The sequence below is a fragment of the Taeniopygia guttata genome, chromosome 7, assembly GCF_048771995.1.
Source record: "Taeniopygia guttata chromosome 7, bTaeGut7.mat, whole genome shotgun sequence".
Lineage (NCBI taxonomy): Eukaryota > Metazoa > Chordata > Aves > Passeriformes > Estrildidae > Taeniopygia > Taeniopygia guttata.
The window spans coordinates 22,540,854-22,557,089 of NC_133032.1; the positions used below are offsets into that span (position 1 = coordinate 22,540,854).

A 16,236-nucleotide genomic window follows, 5' to 3' on the forward strand; every position below is an offset into this window, starting at 1 on the left:
CCTGCGGCAGCTGCGGCACAGGCCCTCTCCCCGTTACAGCAGCGACGGGCGGGTCTGCGGAGCAGGAAGGGCCAGACGGGCGCTGGCACCGATCCCTCACGGGCCGGCCCCGGGCTCTTCACTTGCGCCTCGAATACTTCCCGACGCGCACCCACGTGTCGCTACTGTCTCTGCCTGTTTTGTCCCGGGCAGGGACCCGTCGGCGCTAGCGCTGTGCTGGCTCCGCCCCCTGCACGTCCCGCGCCCCCGCGTGAGTCAGCCGAGCGGCGCGAGGGGCTGCGGGCCGCGCGCGGCTGCGAACGGCGCGGCGGTGACAGGTGCGGGCTGCGCGAGGGGGGCTGCGCGCGGGGGGGGCTGCGCGCGGGGGGCTGCGCGCGGGGGTGCTGCGCCTGAGGGCAGCGGCGCCTGAGGGCGGCGGCGCCTGAGGGCGGCGGTGGCGCTCCCCGCGCCCGCCGCACCTGCGCTGCGGGACCGGAGCGCCCGGCGGCACCGGCGGCATGGAAAGGCCCCGCGCCGCCCCGGCTGCGCCCTGGGAGGTGCGGAGAGGCCGAAGAGCAGCTCCGACGGACCCCTGGGTGTGCAGCTGTAACCGCGCTGCCATGGGCTGGTACAGCAGAGATCTCGAGGTGTAGTTCTGTCGGGTCCGTAAGGTCCCCCCTCTCTTGGTGGAAAGAGACCGCCGAACTGTAACTGGCATGCCCATCTCCTTGCACTTGCGTTTAAAAGTCCCGTCCCTTTGCGTGCCTTGCTTGCTCGGGGTTAATGCAGTTCAGCTTTGGGAGTGCATTGAGTGATGGTGCTGCTGTGCCTGCAGTACCCTGCACAGGTGACATAGTGTCCTGTCACTGTCACAGACCTGCTCGTCCACAACGAAAACTGGGCAGCAACCGGAGTGCTCGTAGATGCTGTGTAGTTAATCACTGCTGTTGTAGGGCTGCAGCTTATGTAAACTAGCTTTACTTACCACTTTCAGTGTCTGCAGAGTGAACTGTCTCCAGACGGGGAAGCGCATGAAAATGTGGAAAATTGAGGTGTAATTTCAAAAGAAAAAGGGGCAGAAGGAGATTCAGAATTGTCTCTTTCGAGTGTAGTAAATTTTAAGTTTTTAATTACATGCTGTAGCAGATAATTTTCACATGTGTTGGTTTTTATTCTCTGACTTCTTTACTGATTTATTTTGCTACCATCCTGCATCCACTGGAACTGGCATTAAAAGCTTTGCACCCTTGCCCTCATCCAAAGGAATCACTACCGTCTTTCAGTAGCCAGTTGTTTTGTTTTGTTCTGAGCAGGTCTTAATCACACAATGCTAAAAGTAGTGGTTAGTGCTGACCAAAACACAAGGGCTTCTTTAACTAGTTACACATTGTATGTAAGCCACAGTTGTCAACAGTAAATGATGTTGACAACCCTGTTTTGCATAAGGAAGCTTGGAGATCACCTCTTCAGAACCTGAGTAGCTAATTCGGTATAACAAACACGCAGTCTTTGTCCTGCAAGTTATTGCTAAATGTGATGCAACAAATGTATTAAAAATGTGTAAGTAAACATGTATGAAAGCTGTAGAAATATTTGCAGTGTTTATTGACCAGCAGGTAAGTAAGCACATGAGGCCCATGGGAGTTGTAGTGTTTCTCAAAGCCGGGGGCACACCGGCTGTTGCTGTTCAGCAGTGAATGTAAGATTACCTTCGTACCTGTGGTGCTCACTTAAAAATGGTCAGCGAAGAGCACAGTGCCTGATCATGAGAGAAGTGTTTGCTCCATGTCATTCCCAACCATGGCAGTTGTTACAGTGTGGTAGTGTTTGATTTCTGGAGAATTTGCCTTTAACTTTGTAAGTGGAGAGTATGACATCAGTGTCATGCCAGTGACCATCTGTCTGTAGCACAAATCCATTTCATAATTGGCACTCCTTGCTGCTTTCCACTCGCAGCGTTGAAAGAAAAATGTAACAGTAAAAGTATGGGCAGAGCAGTGAAGGTGCTGGTATCACACTGAACTTCCATGCAGGAGTGTTGTTTTGTGCCTGGATGTTCACCTCCATGAATGCTAAATTTAATAACAATTCAGGTAATCTTAGTAGAAAGGAAATAATGTAGATGTAATGTGAGACTAAGCAAGGAAAATTACATGTTTCTGCTGGAAGAAACCTTCTGTTACAATTACTTTACTTAGTTTGTAGCTGTGGCAAAGCAACTTGTATTTTGTGTTAGCTGTCAAATGGGAATAATATTGTGCTGTCCTAGCAGTGAATAAGAGCTTGAACTTGAAAGTGATTGCAGAATGTCTTGAAGAATGTCTCATCTCTGGAAAGAAAACAGTTTGACTCTTGTTTTCCATTTTATGCGTAAATGCTTGGTAATGCAACCTGAAGTGTGAGCTTCTGTAAAGAAAAGAATATCTGTCACTGCCATCGTATCATGCTCTTAGTTTCTAATTTGCCCCTGTTGCAGCTTTCTTACTTAATAATTATGTAAACAGTTTTTCAATTTGGCCTTGAAGGGAGATCTTGCAAAACAGCTAATCAAATGCCTGTCTTTAACTTTATTATAATTGTCTTACAACCTTCTGATTGTAACAACATAGGTTTTTTTTGCAGTTGAGGCTCATGAAAATGAAAAAAAATTCTTTGAATCCTTAAAAAAAGTCCATAAATTCTAGAAGTCAAGAGTTTTAAGCCTCAGTTCCTTAAGCTCAAATAACTATATGTGATGTAAATGGTATATTTGTTGGTACTTCAGTTACTCTATCAAAGTGTTCATCTCTTTGATTCAGTGATCCACTGAGTTGTTTTGTTTGAAGCCAGTGTCCTTCACAAAAGAGAGGTGCTAGTATTTTCAAGAGAATGAATTGTAGGGTTAGGTGGTTTTGAGTAGGCTAAAGAAAACCCTAAATTTACTTGCTCTGAGCAAGAACACGTCAGCAAGTTATGGTTCCAAAAATGTGCTTCCATTTTCCTTTGATGTTTCATCAACACCTCTGCTACTGAAGCGTCGCATGACAGTTCCCTTATATTTGTGAGACTTCCTTTGTTAATATTTTAAGAGTTAACTTTTACAATTGTAAGTGGTTTTTTTCCTTTTGTAGTTGAGGAAGGAGAGGCTGTCTTGAAAGCATATCTTTCTGGTGACTAGTGTGTCTTTGTGTTCCTAGAAAGTATGCTCTGGTTTTTGGGTTTATTTAGAGCAGGGTGCATATGACTTACCACAATACCATGTTATCAAATCTTTATCTTTTTGAGGTCTGTTCTTTGCCAACTCTGAAGCCCAAATCGGGTCCTGTATCTGAAAGGCTGGAATTGTTTGTGTATGTGAAGGTCTCCTTCGTAATTCATTATTCAGAGCACTCCAGTGAAATGAGAGATTTTGTTAGTTATTTTAATTATTTATTAACTCAAAAATGACTGATTCCAAGTGTGCACTGAAACTTCTGTATGAGAGTTACACATCTGAATATGTTTTGTCTCTTTTATTCATGACTGGCCATATATATTTCTGTGTCCAAAAGGTTCAGCTACTTATTCTGGGTCTTAATTCTTATACTAATTTGTTTTCTGATTTTGTTACAGTGGATATCAGATAGCAACTATAATAAAGCAACAGCATTTATATGTGAAACTTTTTTTGAATAAATGTGATTATACACATGTATTAATGTAACTAAAATCTGTAATATTTCATATAGTAAGGCAGTAGATCAAGAGCAATCACAGTTGTTTTAATACTAAAAGAAGCCAAACATGTTGATCCTAAGAAACAAAGATTAACTGTAGCTTTGTTTTATTCCAAGAAAAGTAATACAAAGTTATCTTCATGAGGATGGAAAGGTGTGAGGGTAAACTTGCAAAATTCAACATCGGAGAGAATGAAATAGTAGCTGGAGCAGCCACTTTTTTCCCCTTGCCTTCCACAGTTGTCTTTATCTCCATAGGCTACCAGTTTGCATGAAGAAATGTTTTGAACTCTGCTTTCTGTATTTCTGCCCAGGCAGAATTGCACCTGCTGATGGTGATGTGTGATTTGGTTCAGGAATTAAGTTACAAATTCAGCTCCTAATAATTTTCTGCTCATGCAAATCTGTTCACCTTAAATTTAGCTGAGTATTGAATTCTGTCTTATGACTGAAAATGAATCAATTTGGTGGTTTTTGAGAGTGGTGTAATGAGAATTGCATAGAGAGATTGATGTGAATTTCTGCCTTTGAACGAGGTTTTGTTCATTCTGTCCTTACAATAGACCCATTGTGAGCTGAGTAGTTAGGATGAGTCTGGCTGTTATTTTCTGTCTGCCAACTCAGTGTGAGTGGACTAAATATAAATACTTGAACCATCCTGGCATTGTGGAAGTGTTTATTTATTGAATTCAAGAGCAAAACTTTTGGAGGTTTTTGGGGTTTTGTTGTTATTGTTTTATGTTATTTGTGATTAAATAGCTTGGTTTTATGTTTTTCAGTTTGTGAAATTTATATTGTTCCTTTTGAAAGAGGAACAATTTGGTGGTGATGGAGTGCTGCCACTGACAGATGGACTCACAGGAAAGAAGGTGAGAATGAGCAGCTAGGTGAAACCACAGAGGCTCCCTGAAATAGGCCAGCTCATTATCATCCTGGAAAATTGAGTGATATCAGCATACTCTTTATGTAACTTGTACTAAAACTTGCACTAAAGGGAAGATTATTAACTTAGCTTCAGTTGTGTCTGGAACACTAAAGTTGCTACAACAGCAACTTCTTTTTTAAGCTGATTGTTGTAATTTCTGGAGCCATAGCCACAGGCTACAAACTTGAAAATAACATTCCCAAGTGAACAGTACATCCTGTCTGGTGCCTGCACCTGTGAATTCTGATTCTGGATCAGTAGCCCTGCAGTAGTCATTTCTTGCACTGAGATACTTGATAGAGGTCAGATGTTTTTGTCACAAATCTGGTTATGTGAATGTCCAAATTTGTTTTAGACTATTTTCTGAAGATCTGTTAAATGGATAAAAACACAAATATCGGATGTTGAACTGATTTGATGTATAATATGTTGATGAAAACTCTCAGTATTCTCATTTTGTGCTCTTTGGAGTGCTTTGCCTATATGTGTAAAATCTGTATTTTTATCTTAGCTGAAATATCCTTATATGGATATTAAATTTTTAAGCTTTTTTTTTCTTTGTGTATATATTATTTGATTGGTTTCTTTTAAATTTACTTCTATTCTAAACACAAGTCTTATGTATTTGAAATGCAAGGTGGACTCTGCATTTTAAGTCTGTTTGCTTTATGGAATAAACTACTTGAATTTTAGAAGATTTCAAGACTGTCACCTTTTAAGTTGTTTTTTTTTCTTTTCATTTTGTAGAAAAACAAATATTTGGGATGGACACAGGAGCTAGGAGAGATAATTTGATTTCTTAGCTATTCTTAACTTGAATGTTTCAGAGGCAGATTGTGTAAAGATATTCATCCTGTGTACCACAGTTAACAAAATACATAGTTTAACAAATCCATGGCCTGCAGGAATAGGACTACTTGCATATGCTTGCCTGCAGTGTGGTGTATCAGAATAGCTTTTTTATGGGTTTGGTGCAGGTTCCCAGTACATTTTACTTCTTGTGCCGTCTCTTCTAGACAAAGGCTGTAATTCTGTCAAAGCTTCCCTTGCCATCTTAATATATTTAATTCCACAAGTTCATGTCAAGCTGCAAGAACTGATTTATGCAGGGAGTGAGTGACTTGGCTGTTGTCAAATTAAGGGCTAAACTTATTTTTTTCTTTCTGAGTGGATAACAGTCTAGTCTGTATAAAATTCTAAGGAAACTTAATCATGACTCTTAATTTAACTTTAAGTCTGGTCTTAATTTAATCTAGTCTATATTTCTGCTTAACATAACTGTTTGTATTTAAATCAATGGATTCTGCAAATTGTTAAAACTGTGGGCTTGTCAAAATTCCGAGGAATTTCTTTGTGCTGAGTTTGAGAAGTTGCTGACTGAGCATTCAAGCCCCAGTGTGTTGAAGTTTGCATAGTTCCAGTCACTCCTGCAAGCCCTGATAATTGCACACTCTTTCAGGGTATTTGTTTTTTCATGGTTCAGTTGATTTGAATAACTGGCTCATTTGAATCTGTGACATTCATTAAGAATTTACAAAAAAGGAAAAAACCCAAACAATCAAAACTTCATTTCTATCTTTAGAGGTAGAAATGAAAGTGTATAAAGGATGAGCTCTTAGACATGTAATGTTTTAAACACACTATTAATGGGAGCAATTGGTGCGTGGTAAAATACAAATGAGAAAAAAACTTATGGTTTCAGACAGAAGACATTTACTTTTTCATTTAAATAGCATTTACTTTACAATTTGATAATACTAATTTAAATATGTTGGCTTGAAGGTAGAACTAATGTCTGAACTACTAAGCCTTTCCTACATAGGCATTACTGAACCATGGAAAACTTCCTGATTGTCTTCCAACTTCATCCAATCCTTGTAGCTCAGAAGAGGCAGAAGGAGCCAAAGAGAGAGGCCTGGTCTATGTTTGGAAGGCTGGTTCCTGCTCCGTGACTCCAGAAAGGCTTCCAGGCCTCAGTGGAAAGACAGTGTTACAGGCAGCCCTTGGAATCCATCATGGGTTACTTCTAACAGAAGGTAATAAACACCTTAATTGTAACAGTCTGGGACAATAACAATATTCAGTTATTGTCAAGTTTTTTTCTTTTAGAAGTGATACTAGATCTGTGTTTGGAAAGATGAGGGCTATGCTTTGTGCTTTTCATACACATTTGTATGTCTTTAGTGTGTTCTTAAATTAGAAAGGACCAATGAATACGCTTAGCTCACTTGACTGGAATATAATTGGCTTTTTAGCAGAAAAGCATTACTTATTTTAACAGTACATGCATGCACAGGGTTACATTAACGTGAGGTGTAGAACTTTACAGCAGCAATTACAGAGAGCAACCAGCAGCCTTCTTATATCAATAGCTATAGTTTTGCTGAGCCTGGACTAAGGTAGGAATTCATATCTGTTTGTCTGAAGCAGTCTTCATATTTTTGCATTGGTTTAACAATTGGTTTTACACTCATACTGGGATTTGCTTTTCTTTTTTCTGCCCTCACAGGTGGAGAAGTCTACAGTTTTGGAAAGCTGCCCTGGAGGTCACGACCTGAGGAATGTGCTAACAGTCCTATCTTAGAAAATACTTTGCTTGGACATCGTATTATTACAGTGGCAGCTGGCAGCTTCCACAATGGAGCCGTGACGGAGAGCGGTGTGGTGTACATGTGGGGGGACAATTCTGCTGGCCAGTGCGCCGTTGCTAATGAGCCCTGTGTGCCAGAGCCCCAGCTCGTCAGCATTTGTGACTCCGAAACCAGCCCTCTGCTATCAGTACGGATTTTGCAGCTGGCATGTGGAGAGGAGCACACGCTGGCACTATCGCTGAGCAGAGAGATATGGGCCTGGGGGAGTGGCTGCCAGCTCGGCCTCATAACAACAACTTTCCCAGTCACAAAGCCACAGAAGGTAGAGCACCTGGCAGGACGTGTTGTGCTCCAGATTGCTTGTGGAGCCTACCACAGCCTGGCTCTGGTACAATGTCTCCCTGTGCAGGAAATGAAGCCTATCCCAGAGAGATGCAATCACTGCAGTCAGCCTCTCATTACTATGACAGACAAGGAAGATCATGTAATCATTTCAGATAGTCACTGCTGCCCACTGGGTGTAGCACTGTCTGATAACCAGCCAGAAAACCACGTTTTCTGTCCATCGTCAGACACCCCCGGAGACAAAAGTGGAACAGCTGGCCAAAGTGAAGACTTTCAGAAACCACTTGTGGAACAACATAGGCTTGTTGGTTTAGAATCTGAGGGACCAAGTGGCCTTTCCAGCAGCGATGGACGGGAAGATAGTGGAATTTCTAGTTCAGGAAACACTCTGTTCTCAGACAAAAAAGAAGTGAAAGAGTACTTAATTGGTTTGTCAGATAGCTCATTAAATGAGAGCCTGAATAAAAACATCTGTACAGAGCCTGAACAGGTTAGTACTTAATCATTAATCACAGCTCATAATTTGCAATAACTTCTCTTGCATATGTGACAATATTACTCTTTTTACAAATGAAAAACTTACTTTAATATAGCTGTGGTATTTTTACAGTTTCCAAGTGGCTTTTTCACTGATGATTCTCAACTTTTAAGTTGAAGATTTTTTTGTCCTCCATTGTTGTTCAATTGTGAGCCTTCGTTGTGGGCAGCCTTAACAGTGCTTTAATCTCTCCTGATGGTCTGCAGTACCAGAACCACATAAGCCAATTTTGTGCTCTGTTTCCTGATGCATGGGTTCCCATTTGTGTGGGGCAGAAGGATTCAGTGGGTCTTCCTGGTACTCATCCAATTTACCTTTAATGTATAGGTTTAATTTCTGTACCTGGAGCAAATCCCTCACAAATCCATCTAATTTCTCAATCAGTTAAAAATTCTGGATTGCAAGTTACTAAAAGATTTGACCAAAAGGTTTCTAATGTTAATAATGTAGGGGTGGCACAAACTCATAAAAAGCAGTGGGAGATGTGTAAGTACTACTTTGTGTAGCATGGAAAATGATTCAACAGCACTGTTTTGATGCTATAGCAGAACAGTCAAGTACTCATCTCTTAGTAAGCATCAGAAAATGCTTGACATGATGGTTCAAGAGCTGTTTGTGGCTCCCTGACAAAATACTGTTTTCTGTTTTTTAGGGAGGGGGCAAAAAAAAAGGAAATATAATTAGGGGTAAAGGGAAGAAGATAGACCCCAAAAGTTACTAGACAGAAAACTAATCCAGAATCTTGCAGTGCAGTCTGGCAGTCCTTAGTTAACTACTGTCCTGTGAGGAGCCCTGCTGCTCTGTGGCCTAATTTGCAACACAGACACTGGAATTATGAAAATTTCTTTTGCAATTTGAAGTGTTGGGCAGTCATAAATTTATTTTTTTTTAGTAATTGCAGTAAAACATTCTCCACATTTATTTCTCTGGGAAATAAATTTTGCAATACCTAAAAAATAGTTGGTTTTTGTTACTGCCTCTGATGGCAACAAAACTCCCATAAGTTTTAAAATCTGTCCAGTAACTTGGTAGTTCAGCAAGTTATACTTTCTTACTCTGAGGAAAACTTCCTTTAGAAAAATGAATATTGTGTAAATACATTTGCTTTTTCTTTTGCTTTTTGCTATTATGAATGCGTTCTAGCAGTTGTGGGCTCTTCAGACCCTTGCAAGAAACTGCAGCATTGAGAAATGACTGAAGCACATAGTTTCATGCTCCCTTTCTCAGTTCCTTGTTCCTGGCATATTTCCAGAGCACTCCTTTCCTTGCACAGTTTCAGGAATCAAGACTGGAATTGATTCACTGAATCTTCCACTATTGACATACAGGTGAAGAGCAGAGATGAGGTCTAATATAGTGTTTCAGCATTAGTAAAATCCCTTATTTTTCTTTGCTTTCCTACACAAATGAAAATTCCTTTCCTGTTTTGCTGAGTATGCCTTTTAGAAATAGGATGAAGTAAACAATCTCAACCCTTTAACCTAAGCTTTAAAGAAGTCAAGGATTGATTTAGTTTTGGTAGAATAAAATGAGCTGTAGTGCTTGTAATAATACCATTTTCCACTGTGTATTAGATGGGAAAATGGGACTTTGCTGTCTTTGTTTTAATATTCAAACTATTTGTCAGAGGTAATTTTGGGCATTTTTTCTTATTTGGTGGTTCAGCTGATTGCTATTACAGGTAATGGTGTGCTGGGGCTAATATTGCCTTCAGTCAGTTTGTCCCCAGTGTGACTTGATGATTACTGACTTTGTATGGATACAACAATGGTGTAAGGGGACACAGCCCAGTCTGGTTTTAAGATAGGCCTTGCAAAATGAATCCATGAATTGCTGTTTACCTTTTACCATATTGAAAAGAGAACTTGTCTCTCTCAAAATGGAGCATGCTCACTGATGCACTTTCATTGGTAGCAAAGAAGTTGGCAATAAGCTTAAAATTATATCCCTTTTTATATTTGTTTGCAAAGATCCTTTTTGGTTGGTATTTAAAAGTTCCAGATTTGCAGTCTCTTATGGATGAGCTACAAGCCAGGTGCAACAGACAAAGCCCAGTCCTTTTAGAAGTGTTGCTTGGTGCTACCTTTAAAAAAATCATTCTGAGCAATAGGTGTACACCTAAGTATAAAAAACCTAGATAATTTATATTATATACAGTTATAACATATCTATAATTTACAGTAAGCATTTATAATAAACCTTATATGGTGTTCAGTCTGGCCCATAGTTTGAATAGTGAATGTGCATCATCATCCTACTGTTCTGTGCTGTGTGCTCTGATAGTTTCCCGTTTCCCTTTGCTTTCAGCCATCTCAAGAGGAGCAGCTCAGTGCTTGCATCCCTGGCCCTCCAGGTAGCAGCACCTCCACCCTGAACAGCCTGGTGGCCTCGTGTGCCTCAGCGGTTGGGGTGAGAGTCGCTGCCACCTACGAGGCTGGAGCCTTGTCCCTGAAGAAAGTCATGAACTTCTATGGCACCTCTTCGAGCGAGCCAGGAGCTCAGTCAGGCAGCAGATCCCCAGGGCCCGAAGCTCTGAAGGACAGTCGAGAAGAGCAAGTCAGGCTGGAATCCATGCAGGGGAAGAAGAGTTCCAGTTTAGTAGATATTAGAGAAGAGGAATCTGAAGGAGGGAGTCGAAGGCTTTCCCTGCCTGGCTTGTTGTCACAAGGTAAACAAGCATGTTGGGGAAAAACACTGGAAAACTTACAATAATGGGGAGGTTTATAAGTGAAAAAAACCCCAAATATTTATTAAACACAAATCTCATGATCTCTCCAAGTTGTGTGTGAATTCTAAATGATATCTTCGGGCTTGAAAGCAGTGGAGAGAGTGAAGACTAGCAGATACTTCATGCTAAGAAAACTAAAAACAGTGGGGTTACAAATGGTCTTCATTGTTAAATTAAGGTAAAGCGAGCACATTGGGGGAGTCATATTACCAAATGATCTTTCATGTTGGTTTTGTAGCTGATAAAAATCTGTGTGGTCTGTAATCTGCACTGCATTGAGCTGGTTTTGAGCTAGGGATTTACAAGTATTCCAGTTCCCACTGCTGAACTTCAAAGTTAATGACTTTGTTCTGTCACAGATTTTAATTCTGTTAATTGCTCTGAATGTGTATATGGTTTAGTTCTATATTGGTCTTGGATTTGAGGGGAGGTTTAGGAAGTATTGAAGTCTTGTGTTCATTGCAAGGATATATTTTGTTTCAAAACACTTCAGTGTATAGTTTGTTTTGGGTCATTTACTTCATAATAACTGCTTGTTATGTTAATGTATCTGAGTGATACATTTACCAAAATGATCAGAAATTTTTCTCATTCTTGGCCTCTGCTCAGTTTCCCCAAGGCTCTTACGGAAGGTAGGACGGGCAAAAATGAGGACTGTGGCTCTGACTCCAACCTACAGTGGTGAAGCTGATGCTCTTTTGCCCTCTCTAAGAACGGAGGTGTGGAGCTGGGGGAAGGGCAAAGAAGGACAGCTAGGGCATGGTGATGTTCTGCCAAGGTGAGATTTCTTTGAAAAATGTTTTTTTGTTCAGTAGATTGCTAGAAAATTTTGAGTATTGAACTGTCTCAGCTTCTCAAATTTAAACATCTGCCATGCAGTGTCTGTTCGTTCTTTTAGGTGTTATGACCTAAGTTTCTCCAAGTACCATGTTTTGTGCTGTATTGTTACTGGGCATCAATCAGTTCCAATTTTACCCTTCATAATCAGGAACAGTTTTGGCGATATTTCGACTTTGTCCAAATTGGGATGAGATCTGTCATTACTTTTGTCCTTCCTGACCATTTTGACTAAGCTGGTTTATTGCCAGAGGGTTCCATATATCTTTTTTTTTTTCTAAATTGTTTTGGGGAAGGAAATAAAACCTTGAGTGTTTCTGCATTAACAGTACCCCTGATAATATTTTTTCTCTTTCCTACATTCTACTCCTCTTCCCTCACCTTATGGGTTCTGGGGATTGACAGGCTTCAGCCACTGTGTGTGAAAAGCCTTGATGGTAAGGAAGTGATTCACCTCTCTGCTGGCAGCCATCATTCCTTGGCACTCACTGCCAAATCCCAGGTACAAGTGATTGTTACCATTTATTGTTTCTCTGACATAATTATCACGTTTGGTCTTTTCTAGTTTTTAGGGTTTTTTGCTTCTAAACTTTTGTTCCCGTTTGCAGGAGGCAGCATGGAAGTAGTGTGGAATGTAAATTTTATTTCTGCTCAAGTTCTGCATGTACCATCAACATTATGTTTAAAGATTGCTGTGAGTTGCTTTGCTGCATTCTATTTCTGAATGTGAGAAGACAATCTCAGAATGTAGGAAGGCAGTGAAAATTAAGGAAATGCTTCTCAGTACATGACTCCTATAGCCTTGACTTTTGTGTTTGCACACTTGATGTGTTGTACTACCACAGTTCAGTATATTTCCATGTATATAAATGTACATTCTGATGTTCAGCACTGCTTCTTGCAGGTGTATTCCTGGGGCAGTAATATCTCTGGCCAGCTTGGCCACTTGAACTCTCCAACAACCGTCCCTCGTCTTGCAAAGGTACTTTGTTTTCTGTGTTTTTCTTCTTTCATTTTGGGGTCTCTTCTTATATAAGTGAATGCAGAGTAGTTTCCGAGAAGGACCTGTTAATGGATCTATGTGCTATTTAATAATAGAGCCCTTTGGTTTATGCTGTGAAAGGATCTTTAGATGAGCTTGTAAAAATCTACCCAAGAAATCATTTACACAGACTTCCTCTGGTTTTTGACCACAGTGAAGTTCCAGAACTGAGAAATGTGACTGTATCTTCCTATCAGATTTCACTTTTACCTTATAATTGGTTTCTCTGATACTGATGTTGCAGTGTTGAAGCTTCTGAATACTTCAGAACTCTGTTTTTATTCTAAACAGTTGTTTCTAGTGTTTTTAGCTTGGCTGGACCATGGCCACATTTGTTGTTTGTTTCCTTATTTCCGGAGCTTTGCAGAATTTTGGCAGTGGGTTTTCTCTTTGTTTCGAACTTTTCACCACATTGAGTGAATAGCAAAATAACAATTTTTGGGTTAGACCACAGGCTTTCCCATGTTTTCTATTGCTTATCTTAATGGAAAGCTAGCTGCATAATTTTCCTGCTTAGGCCTTATGCAAATTAATTTACAGCAGATGAACTTTCTCCCAAGTTTATATACATTTCCTAGTTAAATGTAGAGGGGAGAATAGTGTTCCAACTTGAATCAAACTCTTTGATGCCCATTTAAAAATAAAACTGATTTGTAACTGAAAGGCAAAAAAAATCAGCCATTAGAAAGGAAACTGGAAAGAGTTTTCAGTATATGTACAAGGAGTTTATTTGTTATGAGACACTGAAGTTGAAAAATTGACTGATCATTGAAATACTTTGTCTTGGCAGGTGTATTATGTACATGTGTGACTAGAAGAGTTATGTACTTTTCTCTCCTTCCAGCTTTGGGTGATGATTTTTAATGTTTTCCTTCCTCCTGAATTTTAGGTGTGCGGTGATGGTATTTGGACAACAGCGGCAGGACTAGATTATTCTCTCTTTTTAGCAGATGAGAAAGACTTCCAACCTGGATTATATTACTGTGGCCAGGAGAAATCAACAGAAAATAATTTGAATGAAAACAGCTGTACTAAGTGTCCAGTTTTGTTAGTAGCTTGTAGCAAGGTGAGTGTCATTTCCTTTAAGTCAGATCATACTGGTGCTCTTAGGAAACAGCATGGTGCTGGTGGCTTGATGAGCTTTAAGGGTGCCAAGCCCCGTGGTTGGTTCCTAGTAGTCAAATGAGAAGCACATTGGATGGGAGGCAGAGAGGAGGCTGAGTTAGTATTGATCTCTCCCCTGCCTGTTTCTTGGCCTTCCCTTCTCTTTGAGGGACAGGGAGGTGTTTCTAGTGGCCATTTCCTTCCATCTGTGCGTGCTGCAGAAATGCACTCTGTTATTGTGCTCTGCTTCACCAGTCTGTGTTCAGTCTTCAGTGCTATTGCTCTTCACTTTCTTGTCTCTCAGCTGGCTGAGGCCACTGGTTGCTCTGTTCTGTTACTCCATTCTGATATTCTGCCTCTTGTTTGTGACTGGGCAGAAGGTCCCTGTGAGTTCTGCACCTTCTCCTTCCCTACCCCTCCCTTTCACATGAGTGCAAAGGGGGATCTGAGCAAAAATGTGCATTTGTTGTTAATGGGAGACAGGAGGCCCCTGCACAGTGTTTTTCATGAAGCTGAATCCTACATGTACCTTGAGGTTGACATGAGGTAGCGGTGTGAACTCTGATTGCACGTCCTCTTCCAGTTTGTGTGTGGTTTCAGACCAATGTGAGTTTAAGGTAACAAAAAGGAAATAGTGAGGGTAGAGAGTGTCTCTGCCTTAGCTCCTCTGGGTATCACTGCTATTTCCCTAAATTGAGCAGAAAAGTTGTTTGGAAAGTGTTTTGAGGAGGGGCAGAGATTTAGACACTGGTCTATGTCTGTGCATGCAGACACACACACATGCCTGTATGCCTTCTGTAAGATTGTTGCTAGCCATTCCCTTCTCTTCAGGGGTCACTGGTAGGCTCTTGCATATAAGAATTGGTTGCCTGTTGAACAACTTTGGCTCAGTGTTTCAAATGAATCCTCTATTTAGCAATTAAGAAAATAAAAGTAGAGCTCAAATCTGAATTACTCACTTTTGCATGTGAGCCAAAATTAGTGAGGAACCCCAATGCACTGGTGGTACTTGTGCTGACCTTAGGCAAGAATCTTGCTTTGAATTACTGTGGAAAGCAAGTACTGCTATTAGGAATATTGCAGTATTAATGAACTGGACTCTTATCAATAAATTTACATATTCCAGGTCCAGAAAGGACCTGTACAGAGCACAGTCCTTGTTCTAATAAAGTATATTCTTTGTGTTTCATAGGAGAAATGTATGAGAAATTATTCTAAAGTGACTGAACTTAGTCACTATCTCTTAAACATGAAATAGTTGTATGAGCGACCTTAAAAGGTGGTCTATTTATTGTCTTTTGACTCTGACAGAGTCAGGAAAATGAAAAGCAGTGGCTATAAATGTATCTTGAACATTTGTCATTCTTGTATTTAGCCAGTACTGAATGGGTTGTTTGTCACTGAAGGTAATTGATGCTTACTATCACTTAGTGCTCTTCAAAATATGCTTTATTTGCATTACTCTATTTTTTAAATTTTAAATTTGTAAAAAGAAAACATTAAAGCCGCTGTTTTTTCTCTTTTTCATCTTTCAGATAGGGTACATAAGCAATGTGATAGCTGGTGGTGACAACTGTCTGGCCTTAGTTGACAAAAACGTAATGGGATATATTGCCAGTTTGCATGAGTTGGCTGCTACTGAGAGAAGGTTTTATTTCAAACTGAGCGAGATCAAATCTCAGGTTCTTAGACCTCTTTTAGGTTTAGGTAAGACCTTCTTTTAATATTTTCCTTTATTTTTTTTCCCCTACATTCCACAACAAATTTCTGTTATGCAAAATTTAAACCTAATAATATATTTTCAAGATAAAACTAAACTCTTGCTTTCTCCTCTGTTTGGATGAAGAGGTGAAAGACAGTTGCATTTTGACAGTGTTCATTCAGTTAATATTTGCACTTTCCTAATGGTTTCAACTGAAATACCTTCATTATTTGAGCTGTATTTAGTCTAAAACTATTGAATTTCTGATTGTGGATAATACAGCTGTGAGGCGAAAGTGCTGACAAAACAGCTAAACAGCACCATGTTGAGATTTTCTCTGTTAATGGGTGCTGTTCTTTCTTAAGGTAAGCTAAATTGCTTTCTGGTCTGTTACAGATAATTTGGGCAATGCAAATACAATCCAGTTGTTGCAGGAAATGGCAAGCAGGTTCAGCAAGCTGTGCTATCTCATTGGTCAACATGGAGCTTCTTTAAGTAGTTTTCTTCATGGAGTAAAAGAAGCCAGGAGCTTGGCCATCCTGAAGCATTCCAGTCTCTTTTTGGATAGTTATACTGAGCAAGTATCCAATTCCCTCTCACCCTGAGTCTCTGCAGGCTTAATCTACTGACTGCAACAAGCCCTGAGTTAAGGGAAAGTAGGTCATAAGAAAAGCTATGTAACTGTTGCATTGTTGTGATTTAGAAATGTATGGAGACTTTTACACAAATGGGTTCATTTTGTAGTGAGAT

General features: G+C 40.3%; 1 protein-coding gene across 1 annotated transcript in view; it reads left to right on the plus strand.

Annotated features, from left to right (window-relative positions):
* The first annotated feature begins 184 nt into the window (after positions 1-184).
* Positions 185-16,236, plus strand: part of ALS2 (alsin Rho guanine nucleotide exchange factor ALS2) — a 36,830-nt gene continuing 20,778 nt past the window's right edge. The window contains exons 1-11 of the mRNA XM_030277707.4: positions 185-317; positions 4,454-4,543; positions 6,481-6,635; positions 7,109-8,025; positions 10,381-10,741; positions 11,411-11,579; positions 12,044-12,140; positions 12,543-12,620; positions 13,570-13,746; positions 15,320-15,491; positions 15,883-16,063. Of these exons, the coding sequence (XP_030133567.3) occupies positions 4,524-4,543; positions 6,481-6,635; positions 7,109-8,025; positions 10,381-10,741; positions 11,411-11,579; positions 12,044-12,140; positions 12,543-12,620; positions 13,570-13,746; positions 15,320-15,491; positions 15,883-16,063 (2,327 nt within the window). The 5' untranslated portion in view covers positions 185-317; positions 4,454-4,523. The remainder of the gene's footprint in view (positions 318-4,453; positions 4,544-6,480; positions 6,636-7,108; positions 8,026-10,380; positions 10,742-11,410; positions 11,580-12,043; positions 12,141-12,542; positions 12,621-13,569; positions 13,747-15,319; positions 15,492-15,882; positions 16,064-16,236) is intronic.